The 24,645-nt window shown below is 39.2% G+C and overlaps 1 protein-coding gene and 2 long non-coding RNA genes across 3 annotated transcripts in view; 2 read left to right on the top strand and 1 right to left on the bottom strand.

Annotated features, from left to right (window-relative positions):
- Positions 1-11,591, top strand: part of LOC145459406 (uncharacterized) — a 261,295-nt gene extending 249,704 nt beyond the window's left edge. The window contains exon 3 of the long non-coding RNA XR_013921396.1: positions 11,015-11,591. This is a non-coding gene — a long non-coding RNA (uncharacterized LOC145459406). The remainder of the gene's footprint in view (positions 1-11,014) is intronic.
- LOC145458313 (uncharacterized) lies at positions 6,448-8,638 on the top strand. The gene is made up of 4 exons (XR_013921110.1): positions 6,448-6,737; positions 7,548-7,735; positions 7,897-7,957; positions 8,351-8,638. It is a non-coding gene; the product is annotated as an uncharacterized LOC145458313 (long non-coding RNA).
- A 9,858-nt stretch (positions 11,592-21,449) lies between the features above and the next one.
- Positions 21,450-24,645, bottom strand: part of LOC145459354 (uncharacterized) — a 34,252-nt gene continuing 31,056 nt past the window's right edge. The window contains exons 10-12 of the mRNA XM_080338005.1: positions 24,002-24,169; positions 23,524-23,718; positions 21,450-21,501 (exon numbers count right to left, since the gene is read on the bottom strand). Coding sequence (XP_080194131.1) covers positions 23,635-23,718; positions 24,002-24,169 — 252 coding nt within the window. The 3' untranslated portion in view covers positions 21,450-21,501; positions 23,524-23,634. The remainder of the gene's footprint in view (positions 21,502-23,523; positions 23,719-24,001; positions 24,170-24,645) is intronic.

Genomic DNA, 24,645 nt, shown 5'->3' with positions numbered 1-24,645 from the left:
TACTTAAATTAGGTGTTTCTCACATAGTGTTAGAATTGTATTACCGGAACTTATCTTTATTTCTGGCTGGAGCTGTCTGTTCTTCCGAAGTAATTTGACCTGAAAAAATCTTTTAGCATGAAAATTAACAAATTTTTACACGAAAAAGAACTTATTTTATCGAAATCTGGACCCATGAATCATTCTAGTATTAGTTACATCTCGTATTATGGTAGAAATAATTAAAAATTTGTTGTAGTACAACGAAAGATACTTTCCTACATTTTCGGGTAGAAAGTGTCTGTCCTAACTAAGTAGCTTGGCAAGAATGAAGAAAGAATGTTCACCAGCTGCAGTTGTTGGCCGGCAACACTGAAGTTGTGCGTACACTGCACTCTCTCTCTCATTATGACAAAGTTGTCTACATCGTAATTATTCATCATACGGTTTCTAATAGAAGAACCAATGCCCACGCAGTCTTGCTTCAGTTAGGATAGTGCAATAGGCTACGTTGAGTATTTGTTTCATTTGACAGTTAATGATTCACAATGAGCAGACGATGGTCCGTCTACAACGGTAGCACTATAAAGTAGGCTACAAGATGTAAATTGTAAAATGATAAGTTCACCGACAGTGCAATCATCTATGATACAAACGAAATGCAAGTTGCCAACAAAATTTTGATTTTGCAAAGAATTTTGGCAATTTTTGACCTAACGGTACAATTTTGACAAAATTCTGACCTATTTTGACATGTCAAAAAAAATCGCTTTAGTTAACACCTTACCACTTGGAATAAACAGTAGGCCTACAGTGTAAAATGTGTTGCAGTTGAAAAACAATCAAAACCGTTGCATGACTGTCATACCGGCATTCAATTGCTGACATTGCAGTACTTGTCCACAATAGACCACAATATCGCCTACATAGTGATATTTCAGTGTGGATAGAGAGAACATCCCTTTATCCATATGTCAAAAAATTTACTTTTACAGCAGCTTCCCATCAGTACCGTAGTACTGGACCTGGTCGCAGCCTGGTATATTATCAGATTCGAAGCTCGATCATACAGCAATAATATCAGACGAATCATATACTACAAAACATCTAAAGAACATTCATATGAATAAGGGATATCAGTAGCCTGCTAAAACATCTAAAACAAACGACGTTACTGCAATGTCAAAGCGAGTTAATTTTATGACTATTCTCACATTACATACATTCAATAACATTTACCGCATTTCCATACCTTACAGTACATGGATGTTATGATCCTTTACGCCATCAGGTAGCAGAATCTGCTTCAATATATCCATTTCGCCAAGTTTTTTCGTGTACCCTACTCTCTGCCTGAAGCCTGACAAACCACCAATTCAAATCCAAACTGAAATCGAGCGCGCTCTACCGTAACGAAGGTTGTGACCCCTCTGCGTCACAGGGAAATATGTATATTTCATTGAAATATTACCCTTAAACTTAGTGTTGGGTCAAGTGAGTAATATTATTTGACATATACCGTGATTTAATGTGATCTCCAAACGTAGCGATGGTTTATGAATGCAAAATTGATGATAAATGACCAAGTATATATTTTCTTGAAAATAAGCCGCAGTGGCGAAGTGTTACATGTAAACGGAGAAATACGCAGAAGCGTTGCGACGATAATGGCCCAATGCGTTTATATGCCCAAAAAGTGTGTCTGTACGCAGAAAAAAGTGTTACGAAGTGTTCAATACGACCTTGCGGATTTACAGTGTAGTAAAGGTCAAAATCTTCCATTTTTAGGTAAAATAATCGCCCTAGTGATCAGTGATCACCGACTGATCAGTCACGTTCATCTTTCATTTCCCTTGACCTGTGAAGTTGCGACGAATTACCTTCTACTTCGTCGCGGTGACACAGAGCCAACATACACCAGACATGAAGCCCAAGTGACGCAACACTGTGCGAATATACCAAAGACATGACGTACGAGTCGCAACATACTCCAGAGATGATATCCTAGTGGCGAAACACAGTGCGAACATACCCCAGACATGATGTCTGAGTGATGCAACATTGTGCGTACATACCAAAGACATGACGTCCGAGTGGCAACATAGTGTGGCAACATATCACACAATCTTAGAAATATTCCTAGATTTATCCAAATTATACCTGGAAATTTCTTCCGTCAGTTAAATTGTCGGTAAATGATCGTTGAATTAGTATACGGGCAGATCAAAAATTAGACTTGTTTTTGAAGGGTAAAGAAAATTCAGATTCAGATCGTACAAGCAATTTTCGGGATAGCCAGTATTTCAGATTTACATTTGCATTCGTAGAAGTGATTTACTGGATAATGAGATATTATAATCAGTTTTTACAGCATTGCTGTTGCATTTACAATTCGACAATGCGCTCACGGTCTTATTATGGACATATCTCATTTTCGTCATTGCATCATGTTTCAATCATCAATCAAATTACGACATCGATGGTGAATGGCCATGCTGAATGCTAGTTAGTGAACACTGAACAGCACTGCTGGTATCTGAACATTTGGGCATTGCAGATAACATCATTTATATCACTTTATAAATAATATCATTTGAGTAATCAAGGAAGCATGCCAAGCGTATTTGGGATATAGGTAGTTTTACAACAGGTATGAACTTTATGTAATGATCTGCTACGCCAGTTCTGCCCCCATTGCATTCATTTTTAACGCAAGTCAGATGTATCACTAACCAATAACCAGACATCGAAACACTGGTGCTGGCGTAGCCATGTTGTTTAGCCATTGCGACGAGCGTTCTACGTAGTTTACCTTTTTCTCACGAAAGGCCTTATGAATTGTATGATCACCAATTCCTAGTTCAGGGGTTCTCAACCCGCGGCCAGCAAAGGTTGATTTTGCGGCCCGTGACTCCTTTCATCATGAACGCAATTATTACTAACACGACATTGTTACATATTAATTTAGCTGCTTAGCTCTCTTATCGCACCGTCTCTGTGTCGTTTGATTACTCATTTTTGATGTGTTCTGGTTTCTTGATATATGCTCGAGTTTAGATTGTTTATGCTTTGAGTCTGTATTAGGCTGGACTCTGGTTCAAGAGAATCCCGCTACGTAGTACATTTTTAAAGAGTTTTTCACTCACCGCGAATGGTTTGAACAGAAACAAGAACAAAAACTAGGAAATTAAACGGCGAACACTGGGTTTGTAACTCTGCGTGGAACAATGAATTTGCTTTCTCAGATATAAGTGGAAAACTGATGTGTCATATTTGTCGAATAACAGTGTTTTCGTAAGTGGTAACGAAGCGTTGAAGCTTAAAATTATACCACGACAGTTTCGTCTGGAGTTATACATATCGCCTGATCTTAGAAAAAACGTTGCCAACTAGGTGTCAAGCCCAGCAATCCATATTTCGAAGCATTGTAAAATTGCTGACGTCGTTGCAAGCACATCGTTCAAAGTTGCTGGGAATATCGCTAAACCCAAGAAATCTGCTTGCTAAGGTGTGATTTCAATAAGACTGTGCTAGTATTCGCTGTTTCCGGAACTTAGCAGCAATGACAACATCACCTGACATATTTAGAAGCTACAGTTGTCTGATTCAACCGTGACCAAATGAGTAACAGCAATGACAGTCGATATATTATCGCATGTTCTGAAACACGTTGCCGCGTAGACTACTTTAGCCTAGCATTGGACGAATTCACCGACTCCACAGACATTGCATAGCTAATTATCTGGGTGCATTTTATCAGAGTGGACATATTTGCAGAGGAAATGCTGGCTGGGCAAACGTGGGAGGGTGACCAGCGAAAAACCTCAACTTAAAGCTAACTTATGTGACTAATGGTGCATGGCCCCCGCTAGGAATGAAAGGAGAAGGATTGATTGGTTTGCTCAGAAATTACCCCGAACGCCAGACTTCATCTTATATCACTGAGACCTCAATGTGATAATGGCCTCTGTTACGAAAAAGTGACTGTAATTTCATACTTGCTCGCTCACGCTTTGAAGCAGGTTGTCTGGTGGAAGGGGTTAAGGCCCGCATACGACTGGTAAATAGGCTACAGTAGCCTTAATTTCATAGTAACCCACAAATACATGGTAATAATGTTCTGCGGCCCGCAGCGTCTTTTGCCGTTAAAATGCGGCCCGTTATACAAGGGAAGTTGAGAACCCCTGTCCTAGTTGCTCGAGCGAACATTAGATTGTGACATCATAGGAGTTCCTGTCATACCGGCGTCAGACGTCTGACTGAACCTGAGCACGTCTAGTTGAATTGCTGAATTACTGAATGTCGCGAGATGGATATCATGGCGACGCGATGATTTCGTATTGGATATTAACAGGATGCGTTTCAGTAAGGTCTTGAGAGTTTCGAATCGAATAGCTTTAGAATATTGCAAGTGTTGATAGCAGAATATTCACAGGTTGAGTTGCTGCAAGACCAAAGAGGATCGCAGCCTCTGAAATCCTGCCTTGGGAAATGAAGAGGTATTGCATCCTAGAATCGGTTAACCAATGCTGCGATCCCCTTAGGTTGCTGTAAGGCAAGGGTCGGCAACCTACGGCGCGCGGGCCGGATCCGGCCCGCCAAGCGAAATCGTCCGGCCCGCGACATGATAATTAGTTATCAAGAGAATGCGGCCCGCCGTTTCCTGTGGAGTTCCAAACTGCAGTGTTGGCACTGTTTGGAAATAGTGTGGTATTTCTACTATATCAAAACACCATAATAGTCCATTGTTACGCCATAAAACTGTCTCGAAAACGGTAGATTATAGTATCTCGTACCAAGTAATTATGAGCTTGTCTGCAGAGTAAACTCGTAGACTAGACCAGTTCTCTTCATCCGGATGCATCGTACACCCGAAAGTGTGACTTAATTTTTAAAGGGCGTACCACTATACGATACACCGCATTACATTAGACCAGGGGTCACCAACACGCTGCCAGGTGTGTTTTTGCGGCCCGCGACCTGGTTTCAGATTTCGGAAAATATATATCAATATTGTATTTCTAAATGCTTGAAATACTATTTTTAAAAATCTTGATCGTTTCCGCAAAGATCTAGTCTCTCGCTTTCAATATCACCATTTTTCGCTAAAAACTGACTTTGACATTACATATAGCGTGCTCGCAAAAGACGACAGGCCGATGAAACTGAATCCAGCTCGCCCACCATGTCCTTACTAGCAATTAGATAGCCATGGTCAACACAATGCAGTGGTTATCAACCGGGGGTCCGCGAAGCACTTTCAGGGGGCCCGAAAAACCTCTAAACCTCTAAATAGCATGATGTATATTCTGTAAAATGCCCCGCACTCGATAGCTGGTCGCACTTTTGCTGCGACTGGATGCTGATAGGTTGTTGATTTGCTGGTGTCAAGACCACTTGCAGATGCTCTGGCAGTCTCGAGCGTAAGGTAGACCCATTATGTTGGTGATTCTCAACCTTTTTGTCTTCACAGAACCCTTTTGAACGATCACGCACCCCCGCGGACCCCCCAGTTCAAGTTCGAATTTAGCTCAATTGTCGTGCCACCGTCTTATGCAAATATTAACTTAAACAGAATATACATCATGCTATGATAAATACCGTCAAGATAGCGTAAAGGTGAAGCGTCCGGCTTCTTGATCGGTAAATCGCGGGTTCGATTCCTGGCCGGGTCGGATCAAAGACCTGATTAGTAACGCTGGATGCAAGACTTGGAAATCCACCTTCCTTGTCCAGCGGCATATGCACATCCACGCACTGATGGTATGCGTATGCAGTATGCACAGATTGCGTGTATATGTAGGCCTATATCATGAATGGGTGTATGTGCCGCAAAAAAAATCAACGACAAAAATGGACTACGTTCTTTCCTTTCAATACGTATAATTCATAGTGCTGTATTAAGGTAAAACAGCGATTCTTTTTAACAATATTTTTACCACACGTGTAGACAACAACACGATACATTGATATAATGCCTTTCCACCTTAGCTAATAGCTCATCAGATGCCAAATATTAGGTGTTGATATTAAAATCGTGCGGCCCGCGGCGTCTATCAAGTTAGGAAAGTGACCCTAGACTATTTTAAGTTGGCGACCCCCCTAAAGTGAGTGTGAATTATAGTAAAAATGAAAATTCCGGCCCGCCAAAGAGTTGTACAATCGATGTCTGGCCCGTGACTAGCAAAAGGTTGCCGACCCCTGCTGTAAGGTAAGGTGCAGACTTTTCAAGTTGAGTTTTGTTTATATATTCCTTTTCGAACTTGTTCCAAAGTGCATGGATTATGTTTTATGAGTGATAATACCGGTGGGTAACACACCAGTCCCAAATACTTGGTAAATTTCAGTGCCCTGTGGTGTCCATGGAGTTAGATATGACCTGTCATATTTCTGTTTGTATGGGACGTAAATTTCATAATGACGTGGCATTCTTGAAGCATTTGAAATCCCATACGGTTATAGTCTATGAATGGGTCAGGATAGTCAGAATTATCTTGCTTCCAAGTACACTATGCCGCACGCGATACACTAATCCACTATCAAATTTATTTTTTAGTGAGACTATAATGGATCTTTATATTAATGACGTTTTGCCACATCTATCAGCTGAAACTGTAACTGAAGTGGAAAACATGGTGAAATTTATGGGCGTTGACAAAGAGGAGGAGCTCAAGTTACTCACAGAAGATGATCTTGCCTCAGTATTGAATCGGATATCTGCTAGAAAATTTGGAAGCTCGGTGTATAGAACTATTTAGGTATTTACAGATGATCTCTTCGGATATCCTATCCACCTTCTGAGAAAATGACAGGAACTTTTAGTTGCAATATATCACACTCAGAGTTAAACAACTAGATAAATTTCTAAACTAGATTATAATTACAGCTAGAATTAGAATTATCGCTAAAGAGCATTTTCCAAATTAGATTCGAATTATAGTTACCTAATTGTTTCCAAATTAGATTATAATTAGATTTACTGAATTCGTGATAACTTGGAAATTAAATCAGGTTCAGTTCTTATGAAATCAGAATTCATAAGCGGGAGAAAGGCAAATGTCTGCACAGAGAGCCTGGCTCGTTTTGCACTATATGCAGTTCTCCCGTAGCATTATCGGGTAAACCAGAAATTGGAATGAAGATGTTCAGATTTACTCAACTAGATTAGAATTACAGCTCGAATTAGAATTATCGCCAAGAGCATTTTCCAAATTATATTCGAATTGTAGTTACCAATTGTTTCCAAATTAGATTAGAATTCAAATTTATTGAATTCGCGAAAACTTGGAAATTTAATTAAGTTCAGTTCTTATCAAATCAGAATTCATAAGCAGGAGCATGACAAATGTCTGCACAGATAGCTTGAATATACAATTAAATAGTATATTCATATTGAAATGAACCCGAATATTTTCGGCTGACACTCGTCAGGGGTAATCGTCAAGTTTTATTAGAATTAGAGCAAAGAAACAGTTCACAAATTAGATTAGAATTGAATTACCTGTCCCAGATCTGATCACATTGGCGGGCCTGAAAGTTCAAAAGCTAACTGCCTAATCTTTGTTCAGAACTCTAGAAGATCCCGTCAAGCAGAGAAGCCTCAAAGTAGCTGTCATATCATAAGTTGCATGAAATTAACATCAAATGTGTGAATGACAGAGAAAATATCAAAGCTAATGCACTCGTGGTCGTCGTGGATATGATATCTTGTTACTTCAAAGAACCAATCTCTGACTTGTATCATTATCAGCCACAGGTAACGCAATCGATACAATTGCTGTGCTCTGTTTTTGTAATAGACTTTTTCATATAAAATTTTCCTGGATTTTTTTTACTCGCAACATTTTATTTGGTCATTGAATTCCTACCAGTACCTCATTTTAACAATCGTTGCTTGATTGCAGTTATTCATTTCAGGTCTGCCTGGTCTCAGATCTACGTGAAGATGCACCACCTCAGCCATTCATTGTTGCCATCGGTAGGTAATCTTCACCAAGTGTTATGTTAGAAAGATCGCTCTCTGAATCAATTGTCTTCCACTACAGATGATTATATTGGCTCATGTTAGGTAGAATCAGTGACTACGGAACAATCATTATGCATGTACCATTGCAATTATTGCTTCCAAAAGAGATTTTTCCAAAACGAATGACTTTTACTACATCAGTGTGCTACTTCCAAAGTTTATTTGACTCTTACGCAGCAAACATTTATCAATTGGTAAAAATTTTTATCATCGATGTCTGATGAAATAATTGATGGCCTTGTTTCGCCGCCAGTTAATGCACACACCCTAAGAATTTTGACTCGCAATAGTAGAGCAGCCCATGTAATCCTAACCTTGATTAATTTTTTACTTTGTTACTCTCAGGTACATTCAGTTACAATGCTTCGAAATTTCATGTCTACATTGAGAGTCCACTACATTATTCAACGACTACTCTTGCTGAAGCGCTGAGCATCAATTTTGTTCATTCTACGCACTGAACATTAAGTATCCATCGAAATGTCTGGTCACATATGAATTCATTCAAAATTGAGTTTTTCCTACCCATTATTAACATTGTCATGAGACTTTATAGGTCACAAGTGTTTACAAAGAAAAGTTTGACAACTCGAAAAATTACAGCTTTCCCAAATTAGATAAGAATTAGAATTACCGAATTTGTGTAAGCTCGTCAAGTTCGGTTCGTACAAAATCTTAGTCTATTCTCATAAGCAGGAGAATGGCAAATGTATGTACGGCAAAAGCTTGGCTCATTTCGCATATACAGCTAACCTGTAGCTTCTATCTGGAAGACCAGAAAGTATATTATAATTAAAAATTAGAGCATAGTAACATTTCCGTAATTAGATCAGCATTAGATGCCAGGTTTTGCTCTAATTTGTCTAATTAGGCAACTAGAGTTATCTAGTTGTCCAAGTCCGTTACAGAGACGAGAGACTGCTTACACAATGGAGATACCGGCACTAGTCCAGTAGTCTAACATGGCTTTTCAATTGTTATATATATGGCATTCTCACTAGTTCTAATGATAATCAACTATGTAATTTGAAAGTTTAAACTGAAGTCCCCGCCGTCGTTATTGACTGACTTTTAATGTATCAGATTATTTCATTAATTTTTGTCTGGTACGTCTCCGAATAAATTTGGTGGGACATGTTCTTGCTCCAGCCAACCTGTATCCGTGACTGATATCGAACCATTGTCACTGAAATGGGCCATAGGATTGTATGTGCCTTTCACTCATGATTTTTTTTCTGTCTAGGTACTTTGCTGGCATAAATCCGGAGGGAACAAGATCAAGCGTGTCACGAAAGAGAGCAGCATTCCATCCAAATGGTGCTTGGTCTAGTGAGACTGCTTTCTGGATGATGATAATGACTTTCATATGTGATTGGCATTAAGCAGTAACCATTTGTGATTGGCATTTGGCAGTGACCAATAAAATTGCCGAAAGAATACAAGAGTGTGGTCATTAGGGGCTGCATTTACGACAGGAAAGTATACATGTAGTTACTCAGTGGAAACAGTAATATGACGAAAATACGGGAAAAGCGTTCTCAAATTTACTAGTCTCAGGATTGTAAAACTGCTGCATTGGACCAGACCAGTATAAATATATTACAGCTGTTTTCTGTTACCTTTGGTGGCGGGAATTTTCCGTAAAATTATTTTTCTGGTCTCAGGAACGTAAAACTGTTGCACTGGACCAGACCAGTAATTTGGTATTACAGCCGTTTTCTGGTGCATCAGGTGACGGGAATTTTCCGTAAAAAATTTAACAGTCAGTCTTTGTAAAATTTAATTAGGGTCAATGATATTGACAGGATTTTTTTTTCAAATTTACCGGTCTCAGAGACGTATAACTGCTGCCACGACCAGACCAGTAATTTGGTATAGAATATTTTTAACAGTGCAGTCATTATGTCCAAGTGGCCGAACACAGTGCGAACATGCCCCAGACCTAGTGTCCGAGTGTCAATACAGTCTGAATCTAGGACTACATTGAACATAATGCTGACCGGCAGCTGGCATACAATATCAATCTACGGAGCGACCAGTAATCGATAGCTTCAACTGCTGGGTGACAACCGTTAGTCACGTGTTGCTCATCTATCCGTAGGTTAGTTATCTATAATGTAATGCGATGAAGTCAAAGACCATGTAATTGCTTGAATTATTGAAATGTGAGGATTGTCAACACACATTTTGGTGCCATGAAAGTTTCAACGGTTTTTGGGGTATTTGCATGTCGCTGAATCCAAAAACTGCATTGGTTTTTGCGAATTGACTCTATATTTTTGAGATATTCCATCTTTTAGTTTCAAAAAATGCTAAAAATACCCAATTTGGACGTAGGTAAAATTCTCTTTTTCTATAAAACTTTGATGAGTCTACATCTGTTTTCAAGCATGTGGAATGCATACCGTGTTCTCCTAGTTCTGAAGCGATATCGCAAGGGGGCACTTCTATTTAGAAATAATTTTTTTGTGTTTTTTTTTCTTCATCGATCTAGAACGGAAAGTTCACGCTCTTTCCAAATATGTCCTTATTTTTATGATATTACAACTCCTTCTTATCCAAAACTAGTTTTATTTGGGGACCATTTTATAAAAAAAAAGAATTACAGCCCAATTTTTGCTGCAGTCGTGTTCATTCTAATCCAACATTCGCGTTTGCTGGTGGAAATAGCGCCACCTGGCGAAATCTCTCCTGTAGAGCTCAAAATGAGTGTTCTAGCCAGTCTGCCTTCATAAACTTGGCTGCTTCACAGACTCAGTAAACAGGCGAGGTGAGGCTGTTTTTTTTCATTTATTTTTTGATTTGTTGACTGATAACTGACCATATTGGGTAGTATTTATTGTATGCTTCTATATAAGTGTTCTAGCATGTATGCTTTCATATACTTGGCTGCTTCATTTATTCAGTACCAAGGAAATGGTCGAGATGGAGGTTGTGTGTTTTCCTATTTCATCTGTTTTTATTCATTGACTGCTGACTGACAATATTGGGTAATATTTATTGTTTCAGGATAACTGTCTTGGATTGGTTTTCATTTCTAGCTATCAATTTGCCTAGAATGAGTCGATCAAGGAAATTTAGAGTTTAGAAGAATCTTTGAAATGGAAAGATGCATTGGTGGATTCACCAAATCCCAAAATGAGTCATTCGTCGTGACCATAGGGACAAGGTGCCTGAAGAATAAGTACTTATGAACTATGGCAGTAAAACGTGCTGTAGCTACGTCCGTACTGAACTGGAATATTGGATGTAGTGGGTACTTGAGTGTTCTTGAAAGCCTAAACTTGCCAGTGAACACTTTCACAAAAATGAAACTGGTTTGAAGGATAAAAAAAGAAAGACTGCATCTCGACGGTCTTTCGCTGTGAAAAATTGAAAGAGTTCAAGACTCCTAAGACACATCAGACTATGTGCCTGGCGGCTATTAATGCTCAGGTTGTGTTATATATGGTTCAATGTGTGATGCAAATCAACTAATATGGTCATTGATGTCATGATCAGTGTTCTTATCCTTGTTTTTCGAAGTTATTGTGGTTTTATTTTTTCAAACGCGATTTTCTCAAAATATACTTTTTCTGCACAAAAATTGTATCTCCTCTGCACCTGCTTGTTCGATTCATCTGAAATTTTGTACAAATGATGGTTAGGGTATGTATAATAAAATGATTGAGCGTTTTCTCAAAATTTTGTCCAGAAAAATTTTTACAGAGGAAAGAATTTTGAAAAAAATGAAAATTTAGGGTTCGCTGACAAAAAATATCATAAATTTTGTTAGAAGACCTATTTTTGAAAATCCCTCAATTGTTTTGTAGATATATATATGTACTATTAGGCCTACTACAGCAATATTTGAAGGAAAATCTTGAAAGACTTTTGAGTTTTTAGGATTTTTAATACGCGTGTTCAATATTTTCATTATTTTTTGAGTAAGTGTACCGGTGGGGTACATGCTCATGGTACAACATAAAGACCATATTTGGAAAGGAAATTTCCTGCCCTTTCCAGCAATGTATGAATCATGGGGCTCGCATCTACCTTTACGAATTTATGACTACAAACGTGAACACCTAAAAAAATCATTTTCAAATAGAAGTGCCCCCAACACGAAATCGTTAACACGGAGACCCTTGTAAACGGGAATCATGTTCCATGTGAAGATCAAGCCAAAATTTGTCGATATTAGTAGTGAACAAAAACAGCTGATGTGAAAGCACAAGCACTACTTTTAGTAACGCTCAAAGTAGATTTAGTAAGGTGGTAAAGCACCTTACACAACTATAGAACTACGCTACAGCTACATAGCTATAAAATGAGATATTGATGACATATGATAAGTTGATAACTGAAGAGAGTACTCGACACTGTGAACACTACACATGGTCAACAATACAAAGAAACTGCAGGTCACTCCGCTGCCACTGGTTGCAATTGAACCAAACTTGGTGAACATCGTTTTTATAGACAATCTAACACTTTCATGGCGTAAACAGAAAATGTTCAAATTTCTTGTCATTTATTTTTATATAATAAATAGAAACTTTCCTCCCCTGTAGCAATGCGGCTACTGGTTGGAATTGAATCAAATTTGGTGGGTAGGTTTAAATTAGGTGACCTAACAATTTTATCAAGTAGCCAGTACGATTTGAGAAACAAAGTTATTTTTGAAGACCCCTACTGTGCAGTTTGCAGAAAGCTGAGGAAATCACTCAAACGGCAGAGATATACACTATACAGTACAGCAACCAGACACGGGGTGATTACTCCACGAATGTAATCGATTGCGATTACGATTACTTGCGAATCCCGCGATTACGATTACGATTACAGCAAAATCAGGAAGTAGTCGATTACGATTACGATTACATTTCAAAAGTAATCACGATTACTCACGATTACATTTGTTTTGATTCTTAGAACTAATTTCAGAAGAGATATTGGAAAACAATATAAGGTTTGCGATAAAAGGTCTAACGAGATAACAACTTTCCTTATGAATCATACGTTATTTGCTTGTTACGTCATAATGCACTCATTGCCCGACTCTATACAGGACTATTCGTAGCACCCAGCGATTTGCATTCTTGCCAGGTCCGTAACTGCCACACCCCAAACTCCCCAATAGCATGCATAATTTATAGAAATACGCATTTCGGTGGCGGTCATTGCCCGGCCACGACACACCAAAAGACGTATGCAATTTCGGCCAACATGCAACTCCACAAAGTGTGCTACCAAAGAATGACCTTGGCCAAAACTTTGGGTACGTGTCCAATGTCAGTAGCCGCACTCTGTGGGCGTGACGAATAGTCCGGTCCTCCCAATCTGAGCCGCAACAATGCAAATGCCACCCTGGGCACTCACAGAGGAATGAAGACATGACAATTTGTGTGTGCGTCTCACGAAAGTTTATCTTTTAGTCTGCTACGCTTGGGCGACTACAGGATCTTTTGATTATATAATAGACGAGAGGTCACGAAAGAAGTTATTTTAGAACAGCCATATTGTACAAACATCACACAACATTAGCCATTCATTATAACTCACGTGTACAATGCACATACCTAACAAAACGTCAAATGGACGAGGGGCATTGTGTGTTTTCACAGACAGCAGATCAAATCAACGAGTTACACCTCAAAAATACTAATGTGGAAAGGAGATCCTCGAATATGTTAAAGCGGCATGGCCGTAGAATGAATCCACATCTACTGAATACACGTTCCACTAGTGCACTAGATGCAGGAATTGACAAGCATTTTTGAACCACACTGAAGAGCATTGAATACTCATTCTTTGTAGTCGCCCAAAAATGCAAAGAATCATCGCCTTCAAATCTACACATGAGCTTATCAGTCTCTTCACCATCTGAGTCATTTCATTGGCTCTAATTGAACTTTGATTCAATTGTTTGCTTGCATAATTGAAAAGTCTTGAGTACTTTAATTGCGGAGGATCTATTACCTCTTCATCACTGGACAATTTTGTACAATGCATTGCTACTATGTATCATTTTCTGTTGTTTTTACGGCGGCATATCTGATATCAGACAAGTGCAACGAAAGCAGTGGTGACTAGGGCTGGGCAAAATCGAGTACCTGAGTGATTCGATTCTGAATCACGCAATATGCTTCGAGTCGAGTCGAGTAATCGAGTATCACTCATTATGACGTCACAACAGGATGCACTTTGTCGAAGTCCAAATATGAACCTTTTATGCCACCACAAAGAACGTAATGTCTGTTATCCATCACATTAAAGATACTTTGGTATTTTTTCGACCATACCGATTTCATTGCACTTCTTAACAATTTTGTTGGATGATAATGACTTCGGAAATGTGTTATTTCCAGTAACGTTCGTAGCTTTAAACTGTGCCTGGTATGCTCAAACACGGCCAATCAAGGTTTCACGGCTTCCTCAGTGGAAAATAGTATCAAAACTATAATTCTCGTCAGTAAATTACCTTTCAGTTGCGAGGACCGTATAATTTCAGTACTCGAAAAAATCGTCTTTTACTACTCGACTCGAATCATTAAAATTACTACTCGATTCAGATTCGAGTACTCGAATCATTTTGCCCAGCCCTAGTGGTGACAAATAGCGATGTCGGCAGAATTCGTCGGATGCGTTGATCTAGCCATTTTGATTCGAAAATTTCTTCATCTTCAAGTCATATAAAATAAGCCGAGTCAATGACTTGGGTCGAGTCATGCGTAATGACTCGAGTACAAGTCGAGTCAATCCAAATATTGACTCGAGTCGAGTCGAGTCATTTTCCCATTTCAAGAAAATGACTCGAGTCAAGTCGAGTCATAAAAAAATCGTGACTCGAGTCTGACTCGAGTCGAGTCATGACTCGAGTCATTACAACCCTGCAATAAAGTAATTATAACAACATACCAGATGCTATAATTATGAATTACGTGTCCCAAGCTCTACCGGTAAATCTGAATGAATAGCAATATAATGCAATTACCAATATTATTGACGAAATTCAGTCATCAACTTGAAAACTGACCACCCTATTGGGCCCCATTACCCAGGGTTGTAATGACTCGAGTCAAGACTCGACTCGATTCCGACTCGAGTCGCGATTTATTGGTGACTAGACTTGACTCGAGTCATTTTTTCAAATGCGTAAATTGACTCGACTCGAGTCAATTTTGTATTGACTCAACTTGTACTCGAGGCATTTTGCATGACTCGAACCAAGTCATATGACTTGAGACCAGAACGGCCAAGACAGACATTCCATGTAACTTCGAAGAATAGTAAAGTTACCACATTATTTGTATTTCGTCTATCAGTTCTGATACTTGGAAATAGGGCCGTAAACTGCGAAAAATGATGAAAACTACTATATTATGAACACGAGCCATTCTATATCATTCGAGCAGAGTTGAAAAGGGTGGGTTGAACCGGATTGATCTGAAAACTGATCTGTGAACATAACGACTTGGACTCGTACTCGAGTCAAACACTATGACTCGGACTTGACCCTATACTAGCTGACTTGGACTCGGACTTGGCTCGGGGGTGAATTGAAAATGACTCGACTTGACTCGAGTCAAAACTATAAAAGTGAGATTGATTTGTGACTCGGAACATTGTGACTTGGTTAGAACCCTACCAATACCAACGTTTGGAGTGCGGGACGAATTGCTGTTTTAGTCCTGATTGTACCTACAATCCACGCTAACATGGTGTACAAGCGGATGGCTATGGCGACAGGTATAAATGTCGAGTGAAGACTTTGTGAAGTAACGCTTGGCGCCCGTTTCAAGTACGAGAACCGTTACGAGAAACGGCAATGAACGGCTCGATTACGATGTATATCAGCAGCTGTTGATTTTAACCATCGTAATGTTTTATTTGACGAGTACAAAATTTCAAATCTTTGTCCTGTGTACGTATAATACATACGTATACTACATAGATAGGCCTTCTGCTCGCCAAGCAGCAACGGTTAAACTACGTTTAACTAAGCATAACCAAACATCAATACATTAGTTACTATTCGAAACTAGGTAGAGTGGTGATTATTATCTTGCTGCGGGGTAGCGGCGTCTGGAGTGTATTGATAACCTGATATACAGCATGGCTTACAATGTTCTAATAATCACGCAACAATGTACATCGAATATATATTTACTACGTGTGGATACTTCTTACGCCAGGACGAGCAAAGCTAATACTTCTGACGTAATAATGAGAAATGGCGTTTGAAAATCAACCGTTTGCGCTATCAATAACCTGTTATAATATCTCTTCCTTGCTCACAAATGTTCGGTTATGTCATATTCATTGTACAAATAAAAAGTAATCGTTCTTTCACAAACAAATCGATTAGATATGTGAAGTAGTCGATTACGATTACGATTACTTGAAAATGCTGTAATCGTCGTAATCGATTACGATTACTAATCGCGATTCTCCCATGTCTGGTTGTGATGCATGTACGATCGTACGTGTACGTACATATATTGCACAACCGTATTTTCATATAAAATACAATGTTTATTACAGCGTCGATACATGGGATACGTTGTGTTTGAAATCGCTACAATAAAAATTTTCTGACTATATTGAGCGGCCTCTAAGTATTAATGTTCTCACACGAATCCTACACCAGTGCTAGTTGTTTCAATTAGTTTAAGGATCATTTGGGCCCATCTAACAATACTGACAATCCCAAAATTATTATTTGACTGCGACATCTATAATGTGTATATCGACATCATCTCGAGATTGCTTCAGAACTGCCGTCGTTATGATATGTTATCTGTCCAGTGTCCTTGGTTCTCAATGCCGATTGTTTGTCCGGCACCAACGCGCAATTGCTAATGCATATCGCCGCCGACATGGAAGTCTGCTACCGGTATTCCAGGGAAATGCGGTTCATTTTGCGCCCTTTGTCTGCGCCAGCAGTGTCTGAAAGCTTGATTTTCCAATATCGTGTTCTCTGCAATGACATGAAAGCTCAAGGTAACCTCTGTCGGATCCCTCTCGCTTTCTAGTATGAGGTAGGATATATAACTCCCATGGGCTTGGTAGACACGCTGCACCGAATGCTCAACATCACAAGGAGTAAAACTGAAGTCGCTTTCATGATGCATCGAGAATAATTTGCTTCTTATTGGAGTGGAATATTTGCATTCAAAGGGGTTATAAAGATTAACTGTCGCGTCCTCGCCTATGCTCCTTTTTAATTCTTTAATACAGTATTCTTTAGCTGTTATATCGTCGAGCACTGTTGCAATCGCAAATTGGTCGTTTTTGAAACAAACGATAGGGCGTACAGCGTATGATGGTAAGAAAAGTTTCTTCAAACATGCCAAGAATTTGCAGAAGTGACTGACTTGGAAGTCAATTTTTCTTGACTGTCCAAGCGCACACGAGTGGACTATACTCCAATCTTCCTCATCTTCATCAAAACGTAGCACTTGCACAAGTAAATCCTCATTATCGCCATCGACACACCATGTCTTCATTCTTACGATCGCAGGAACTTTCAAGTCATGCGCTTCAACGTGTAGAGTGGGTGTAATTCCGACTCGAGGCTGCTTGTGCGGATTTATGCTAACTGATACGGTGACTTTTTGTGATTTCTCCAAACAGCCCGGTGGAAATGTGACAGAACACTCGCCAATATTGATTGTTTTACCTTCAGGACCGACGTACTCCGAAACTTCATCGAAAGGATATCCTTTATGTAATAAAGTATAATGAATCAGTGACACACATATAACAGATAGGGTGTCATATCCAGCAAAGTTAAACACCAGAACGTACATTATGCGAGATGTTAGTTCAAAATGTTTAACGATGCAGCATCGAGATTTCAACGACGTTCTGACCAATGCTTTGCAACCTTTTCAGCTTATGGACCGGTAAAATTTCAAAGTCAAATTTTACTGACGTGTGAGCTCATAATAAATAATCAAAAGAAATGCGACTTGGCTGTTTGGTCGATAATATTACACTTGAAATGTCACTAAATTGTATTGTTGAATTTCGCCAAAGTTTGTCTAAAAACTCGTATTAGCTTTCACATATTACTGGTCCTAAACGAGTTATAGGCTGCTTTTCAACTGTTTGGTACAACACTTGCATCAATCTGTCGCGGGATAAGTCGGAAGTAGACCAAGATCTCTATTTTACGTCAGAAGCCGTTCTAAATTAGGTTCTCAATTTCTGACTCAGTTTAAAGTTGGGAGTTTTAATTCACTAGCTAATGAACAAGCCTTCAACCTCTGCGATTGCAATAGAGATCAAATTTGAAATATGGTTGACTCGCTCAGGCGCTCAGGAATCATTGTCTCAGACAATATCGACAACCAGGATATGAGAAAATGAAACAAAAACATTGACTGACGAATTCTGCGTATCCTAATTGATGAATACTGGAACCAAACGATATTGACTTGGAATAGCGACGAATCATCCAAAACAGCTACAACGGATCATGTAAAAATCACCAGTCCTCATTTAAATGCAAACCGTACATTCTAAAATTTCGGTTTCAAAAACTGGACTATGCATCCCTGGCATACAAACACGCATGCATATCCACACAACCATAAATACAAAAAGCTTTTATGACGTACACACGAACGTGACATACATTCACACACACACAGACACACACCTGAGATATAGGCTACACAATGGTATCACATATCCATATCTTTGAATATACAGAACGATGTTGATTCATAACCAACCTTGCTGAGCGTTGATTGCCGGTTTCTGCAGATCGGTATCAGTATCATCTGGAATGATTGGAAAAATCACTGAAACTGTGCATGTATATCGAAACGCACCGCAAGCTGCGGTCTGAAACGTTTGGGTGTACACACTGTGAATGAATATTTAATATTTTATCGATTTACACCCGAGAATAAGAATGGTAATAAGGCAAAGGCACTTTCAGGCACCTAACCGTGCTTTCACCTCATTCTAGTGTATGAAAACGAGTCAAATCCTCCAATTCTAGTTAAGAGATATTTCTGGGGTGTAGTGGATTCTGTTTTCGTTTATTACATCAAGAAATTCGGAAAACGGTCCCACTTCCGTGGATTGGTCTAACTCTAAGTGGATCATTTTCACCCATTGGAGGAATGTGAAAGCAGAATTTGTTACCTGACATATCAATATTGTATATACACATACATTTTTCAGCTGCATCATAGGTGCTTTCTGTAACTTCGGCATTTATCTTTTGCCCGTCTTTTCCCTGCCTCCTGTTGCATGAAGAGAAATATTTTGTTTTGATCCGTTAGTCAAAAAGGATCTCCGAAATATTTCCAACGTATAGGTTACTATAGCCCAGGAATCGTGAAAGTAATCCATTGAAGACAAATACATGCGGCAATATCAAATATTCTTTCTTGGATAAATTTATAGGGGTAGGATTAAAGTCAGTCAGTGTTTCTTAAACTGCATGGGCGCCAGCATCATGTGCGATTTGAATGTTGGAGGGGTGGAAACGTTCAGGGGCGATATGAGGGGCGCTGCGTTAAGGGGCAGTGTGGGGGGAGGCGATGAAGAAAAATGGCGTCGTAGTGGATGGTATAATAGGGACATATGATGAATGGTTGTAATAGAACAATAGTTCTATATATCCCTGAGTTCTCAATTAAAGGGGGCGAGTAAAGTAGTGGTACGCTCCACAGCTGTAACACCAAAGGATTCATCGGGACTGGACATTTCCATAACTATTGCACATTATTCATTGCATTCAAGTTGGTATTGATCTAATATTCCAAGGTACATCTAACGCTGATTTAATTTGAATATGATAGTGTTAACTGTTAATGACATATCAATAGCCTGGTTTTCGGAGTATGCCCAAAACCCGGATTAGATTGTAATGCTCCAATGCTCTTTATCAGTTGAATCTTTGTTAAATTCAAAAATAGTCGAAATTGTGGCACGTCAAATGACTGCTAGTTGCAGAATTATAACGCGACAGCTTTTACGATGTCGTGATGCATTTGTACTCTCGCATGGTGTTTATAACTAATTATTTTGACAAACTATGCCAATTAGGCTACAACAACAATTTTATCAAAATATTTAAAAACATGATTTCTTCCGTGCCAGGCGCGAATTCACAATAGTAAATCACATTTTTACGATGTGTGTGGAATGCCAATCGGCAAAGCTCCGTCAAATATGGCCTACTTCGAAATAAATTGAATACCGCTATTATTATTGCTGCGGCCCGCGGTGCCATCAAACACTAGAAAATCTGCCCGCGGGCACACTTCAGTTTGAGACCTCTGACCCAATCCGACCGGATATTTTCATTGTTTTTACGTCGGGAACCAAACAACTGCATGGACCTGGGGGAGCAATTGTGACGTCGTAGCGTTATATCTAGGGCTGGGCAAAATCGAGTACCTGGGTGATTCGATTCTGAATCACGTAAAATGCTTCGAGTCGAGTCGAGTATTCGAGTATCACTCATTATGACGTAATAACAGAATGTAATAAGTCAAAGTTTAAATATGTACCTTTCATGCCACCACAAATAATATAATGCCTGTTATTGATCACATCAAAGATAGTTTGGTATTTTTTCGACCATACGGGCTTCATTGCACTTTGTGACAATGTTGTGAGATGTTCATGACTTCGGAAATATCTATTTTCAGTAATGTTCGTAGCGTTGTACTGTATGTCTCGCATGCTGCGATACGACCAGTCAATGTTACAAGGCTTTCACGGGAAAAAATTGTATCGGAACTATAATTAGCGTTGATAAATTAACGTGCAGTGGCGAGGAGCGTATAATTTCAGTACTCGAAAAAATCGACTTTTACTACTCGACTCGAATCATTCAAATTATTACTCGATTCAGATTCGAGTACTCGAATCATTGTGCCCAGCCCTAGTTATATCCCATCAACATCGCAAGCGAGCAAACTTTGACCGACGTCGGAGTCAGAATGATCACGGTCTAGAAGCGAAGTATATTACGAAAATTACAACAGAAAATTCCACGACAGTAACGCAGCAACAAAATGGACAGCTCTACCTACGCATCACACACGATCTGCCCACCAATATACTCGACGACCTAAATTATTCAGGCTAATCAACAAGCGATCAATCAGTCGCACGTGCGATGCTCAGCGGCCGATAAAACAGCCAGTACACAAAAGTTCCAATAAGGCTAAGAGATTCGTTCACTAAATAATTTAAATATACCTAATTACTATCTCAAAGACCTTGTTTTGAACAACGTAGTCGGACCACTTTCCAATCCTGTCTCATTTTCACGACATAACTATTCGACATCGCATTTCGAACATATTCGCAAGCTGTCAGAGTTACACCTAGAGTCATATGAAACTGGATGAGCTGGAGAAGTGATCGACCAAGAAATGGAAGGATAAAATCTCAACCCTCAGTTTTAGACTCCACGACATCTACTTACGTGGAAGAAAATTCTCGGTCGAGTCGGTTCCAGACATCACTATGTAGCGTCCCTAAAATAAGAAATATAATTTACAAAGTATTAAATACTTGTTAGTTATCGCTGTCGAAATCCTGTGAATTGCGCTCTGGTGCAGAACATATTTCGTAATATCTGAAGCAGTCATAGAGTTCAGAGCGAGTTCGAAGAAGCAAAAATATGAAGAAACTGTGTCTTGCGATACGCGGCGGTTTAGTTTTGGAAACCAGGCATACGAAACCTACGCTTAATGGACGTTGTTCATCCAGGTATATTTGTGTGATATGCTTGGTATCGGTGCCAACCCTTTTTCAGTCGTCGCTGTTACCGTGTCCGTACCTTACGCTTACTTATCAGAGATAACACATTTTCGATTTACAATACAAATCAATCTTCGAATAATCACAAATCGAAGAAAGATGGTAATGGATTAAGTTGGACTAAATCATCTTGGTGCCTCTTAATTGCTGCTGGTTATCGTTCAGCTTTACCTTGGATAATGCACAATGTACATCAACGTGAATTACGGGGATGCACATACTAATGATGATACTATCCGGTAATTTAATTATACGTGTCAATGCCTATATAGGACGAGTTAGAGGCTGCATGACATTAAATATTAAATCATTCAAATAGTTGTTCAGGAGCGAAGTAGGCTACTTATTCGGAGTACTCAAGCGGATATTGCCTACTTGCACTACTTACTTGACTGGCTACGTTTTTAGATTACTTTAACTTCTACTGGAACGGTGAGTAGGCAAATATAATAACTTTTTGTGATTTGGATTTGGTAAAGTTGTAAGTAGCTTCGAGATCAGGTTTGAATCGTTTTTTATTTGGTGAAATAAGCATTTAACTCCCGCGAAATAACCCATGTTACCGAATATATTTGCACGAATATGCAAACTTGTAGTTCATCAGTCATTTTGCATAAGTCACGAAGATGCATCTTGCAATTTCGAAAGTAGCAATCTCCTATTACCTGATAAAAGTATGCGACCCATCGACGGAATCCACTTTCTGACACTTTACTCGAGTACAATTCAAACATTCACATTCTCTACTTCTTCTTGGAGTAGTTTTGTCATGTCTTCGAAATTGCCACTTTCACATTGAATTGAGTAGGGTGTTACCTCTGATCATTCACGAACACGTGTTAGCAATACAACTTCCAGAATATATCGGAGTCACTATGGTTACCAGATGTCGTAGAAGAGTTATATAAAGTATTTAATTGTCTCGCATACATGAACATGTGGTTACCGAAATACATGTCACCAACTTTTTGGGCTTATCACGCATTTATCAAGCTTGTTATATATTTACCGCGTCCCCAAAAGCTAGAGGCGTAATCAGAAGCCAAGTTCTTCTATTGTTCTGTAATACTTAACTAGGTTATATCGACTCGTTCACTACTCAAGCAGTTTCGATTGTACATAAAATTTCCCATCAACAGTTTTTAATGCTGAAATATGATTTTTGCATAGTTGATATCGCCAAGTGGAAAGTAATGTTTCGACGTATTTCAACGACGACTTGCTTTCAAATTGATCAAATTCATAAACGAGTTCACAATCAGCCACTTATGAGAAATCATGCTTGAATTTCGTACAACAATTATTCGTATCAAATCTAGGATATCGAATTAAATCAAGATTCACTAATAACGTACATTATAACGTAACCCTGGTAACGAAGCTACGCCATATAGGGAACTATAGCCACAAATTATCGTTAGTAACGTTGAAAATGCGGGTCGTTTTACTCGGCCGCATTTGGCTTGATACGCGAAATGAGCATTTCATTCAAAATGATCGCGCTTCATCAGTATTACATCGACATGATATTGAACGTGAAGTATTTGGACCGTGACGAATTTTTTATTCTACAATGTTTCTGTCCTTCGACACACGTGATTTTGCTTCGTTTCCATACTTTGTTTAATATTATGTAAAAGCAAACTACGGAATGATTCAATGAGATGACAACCACCAGTATTTAGTATAACTATGGCAACTTACATAAGAGACGCTGCAACCAAACAATTACTCACAGTCTAAAACTTCCAACTCAGAATTGTGATCGTTCGCAATGTTCTTGACTTGCGTCAATTCGTCTTCTTTCACCGAATCACCTGCTCCCCGATATATCAATGTTACTTTCATCAGATGAGAGTTCTTGATAAGAGACGAAATCTGATCGAGTGAGCGCCACATCCGTAGTCGAATATGCATCTGATGTATTCGATCTGCAATGGTAGATTATTACTATTAATATTGTGCAATGTAATGATGCTTCCGCTATTGTTGGCCTTTTCATCAGGGGCTGGCTATGATTTGCTACAATGTAATTCATATAAATATATTACTACGAATCAGAAACTTCGAAACTGGGATGGATATCTCAGGAAAGGACAATATGTGAAGTCATGTGAATGGGACACGAACTCACGACATAAGCCGATGATAAAGTTGCGATAGTGGGAGAACTACGTTCAAAATATGCAAATATTATGAGACGATAGATGAAACCTTCTTTTGCTGACAAGCTTCCAGAATCTTATCAAAGAGATCCTTTTCCTCAACATAGAACATCGCATCGATACTACCAAAAACGGAAATTGTCCTTCCCCGCTCCAAAATTGAGTTGTAATCATCGGTCGATATCCGGCCATTCACAGCGATATCCAGCACCTCCAGCTTAAATAGGAATGAGAAATGTAAATTCGAAAACATTCTCGCAGCAACCAGTCCTGGACATTAACATGGCCACCCAAACGATTATCGGGTGCAATGGTCAATGAAAGAATAGGTTTTGTTTGTTTGTTTTATGGAACAATTTTGGCGCTGATCGCCGATAAGATCATATGCTCCCGATCATGAATCATGTTCTTTGCTTGTGGTACGACTTTTACAGACGACTTGCAGTCACACTCTCATCCACGTCTTCCACTCCCTCTCTCGCACGTGTCCTCGTCAGAGTCTGTTGGAGCCGATTTTCGTAAGCTCGACTTTACTTGCTTCATCTGGGCTTTTCGTACGTCACTGCATATGTAATGTGGTAAGCGCTGAGTAGCCCAGATAACCCTCTAACACAGTGGTTCTTAACCTTTTTTCCTCCAGCGCCCCCTTTCAAAAATTATCGTGCTCCAGCGCCCCCCAAACGCATATTGTAA

Source organism: Botryllus schlosseri, chromosome 16 (genome assembly GCF_051294905.1).
Source record: "Botryllus schlosseri isolate E-star chromosome 16, Bs_hap1, whole genome shotgun sequence".
NCBI lineage: Eukaryota > Metazoa > Chordata > Ascidiacea > Stolidobranchia > Styelidae > Botryllus > Botryllus schlosseri.
Note: the sequence above shows the minus strand (reverse complement) of the source record. Positions and strands in the feature narration are given on the sequence as shown.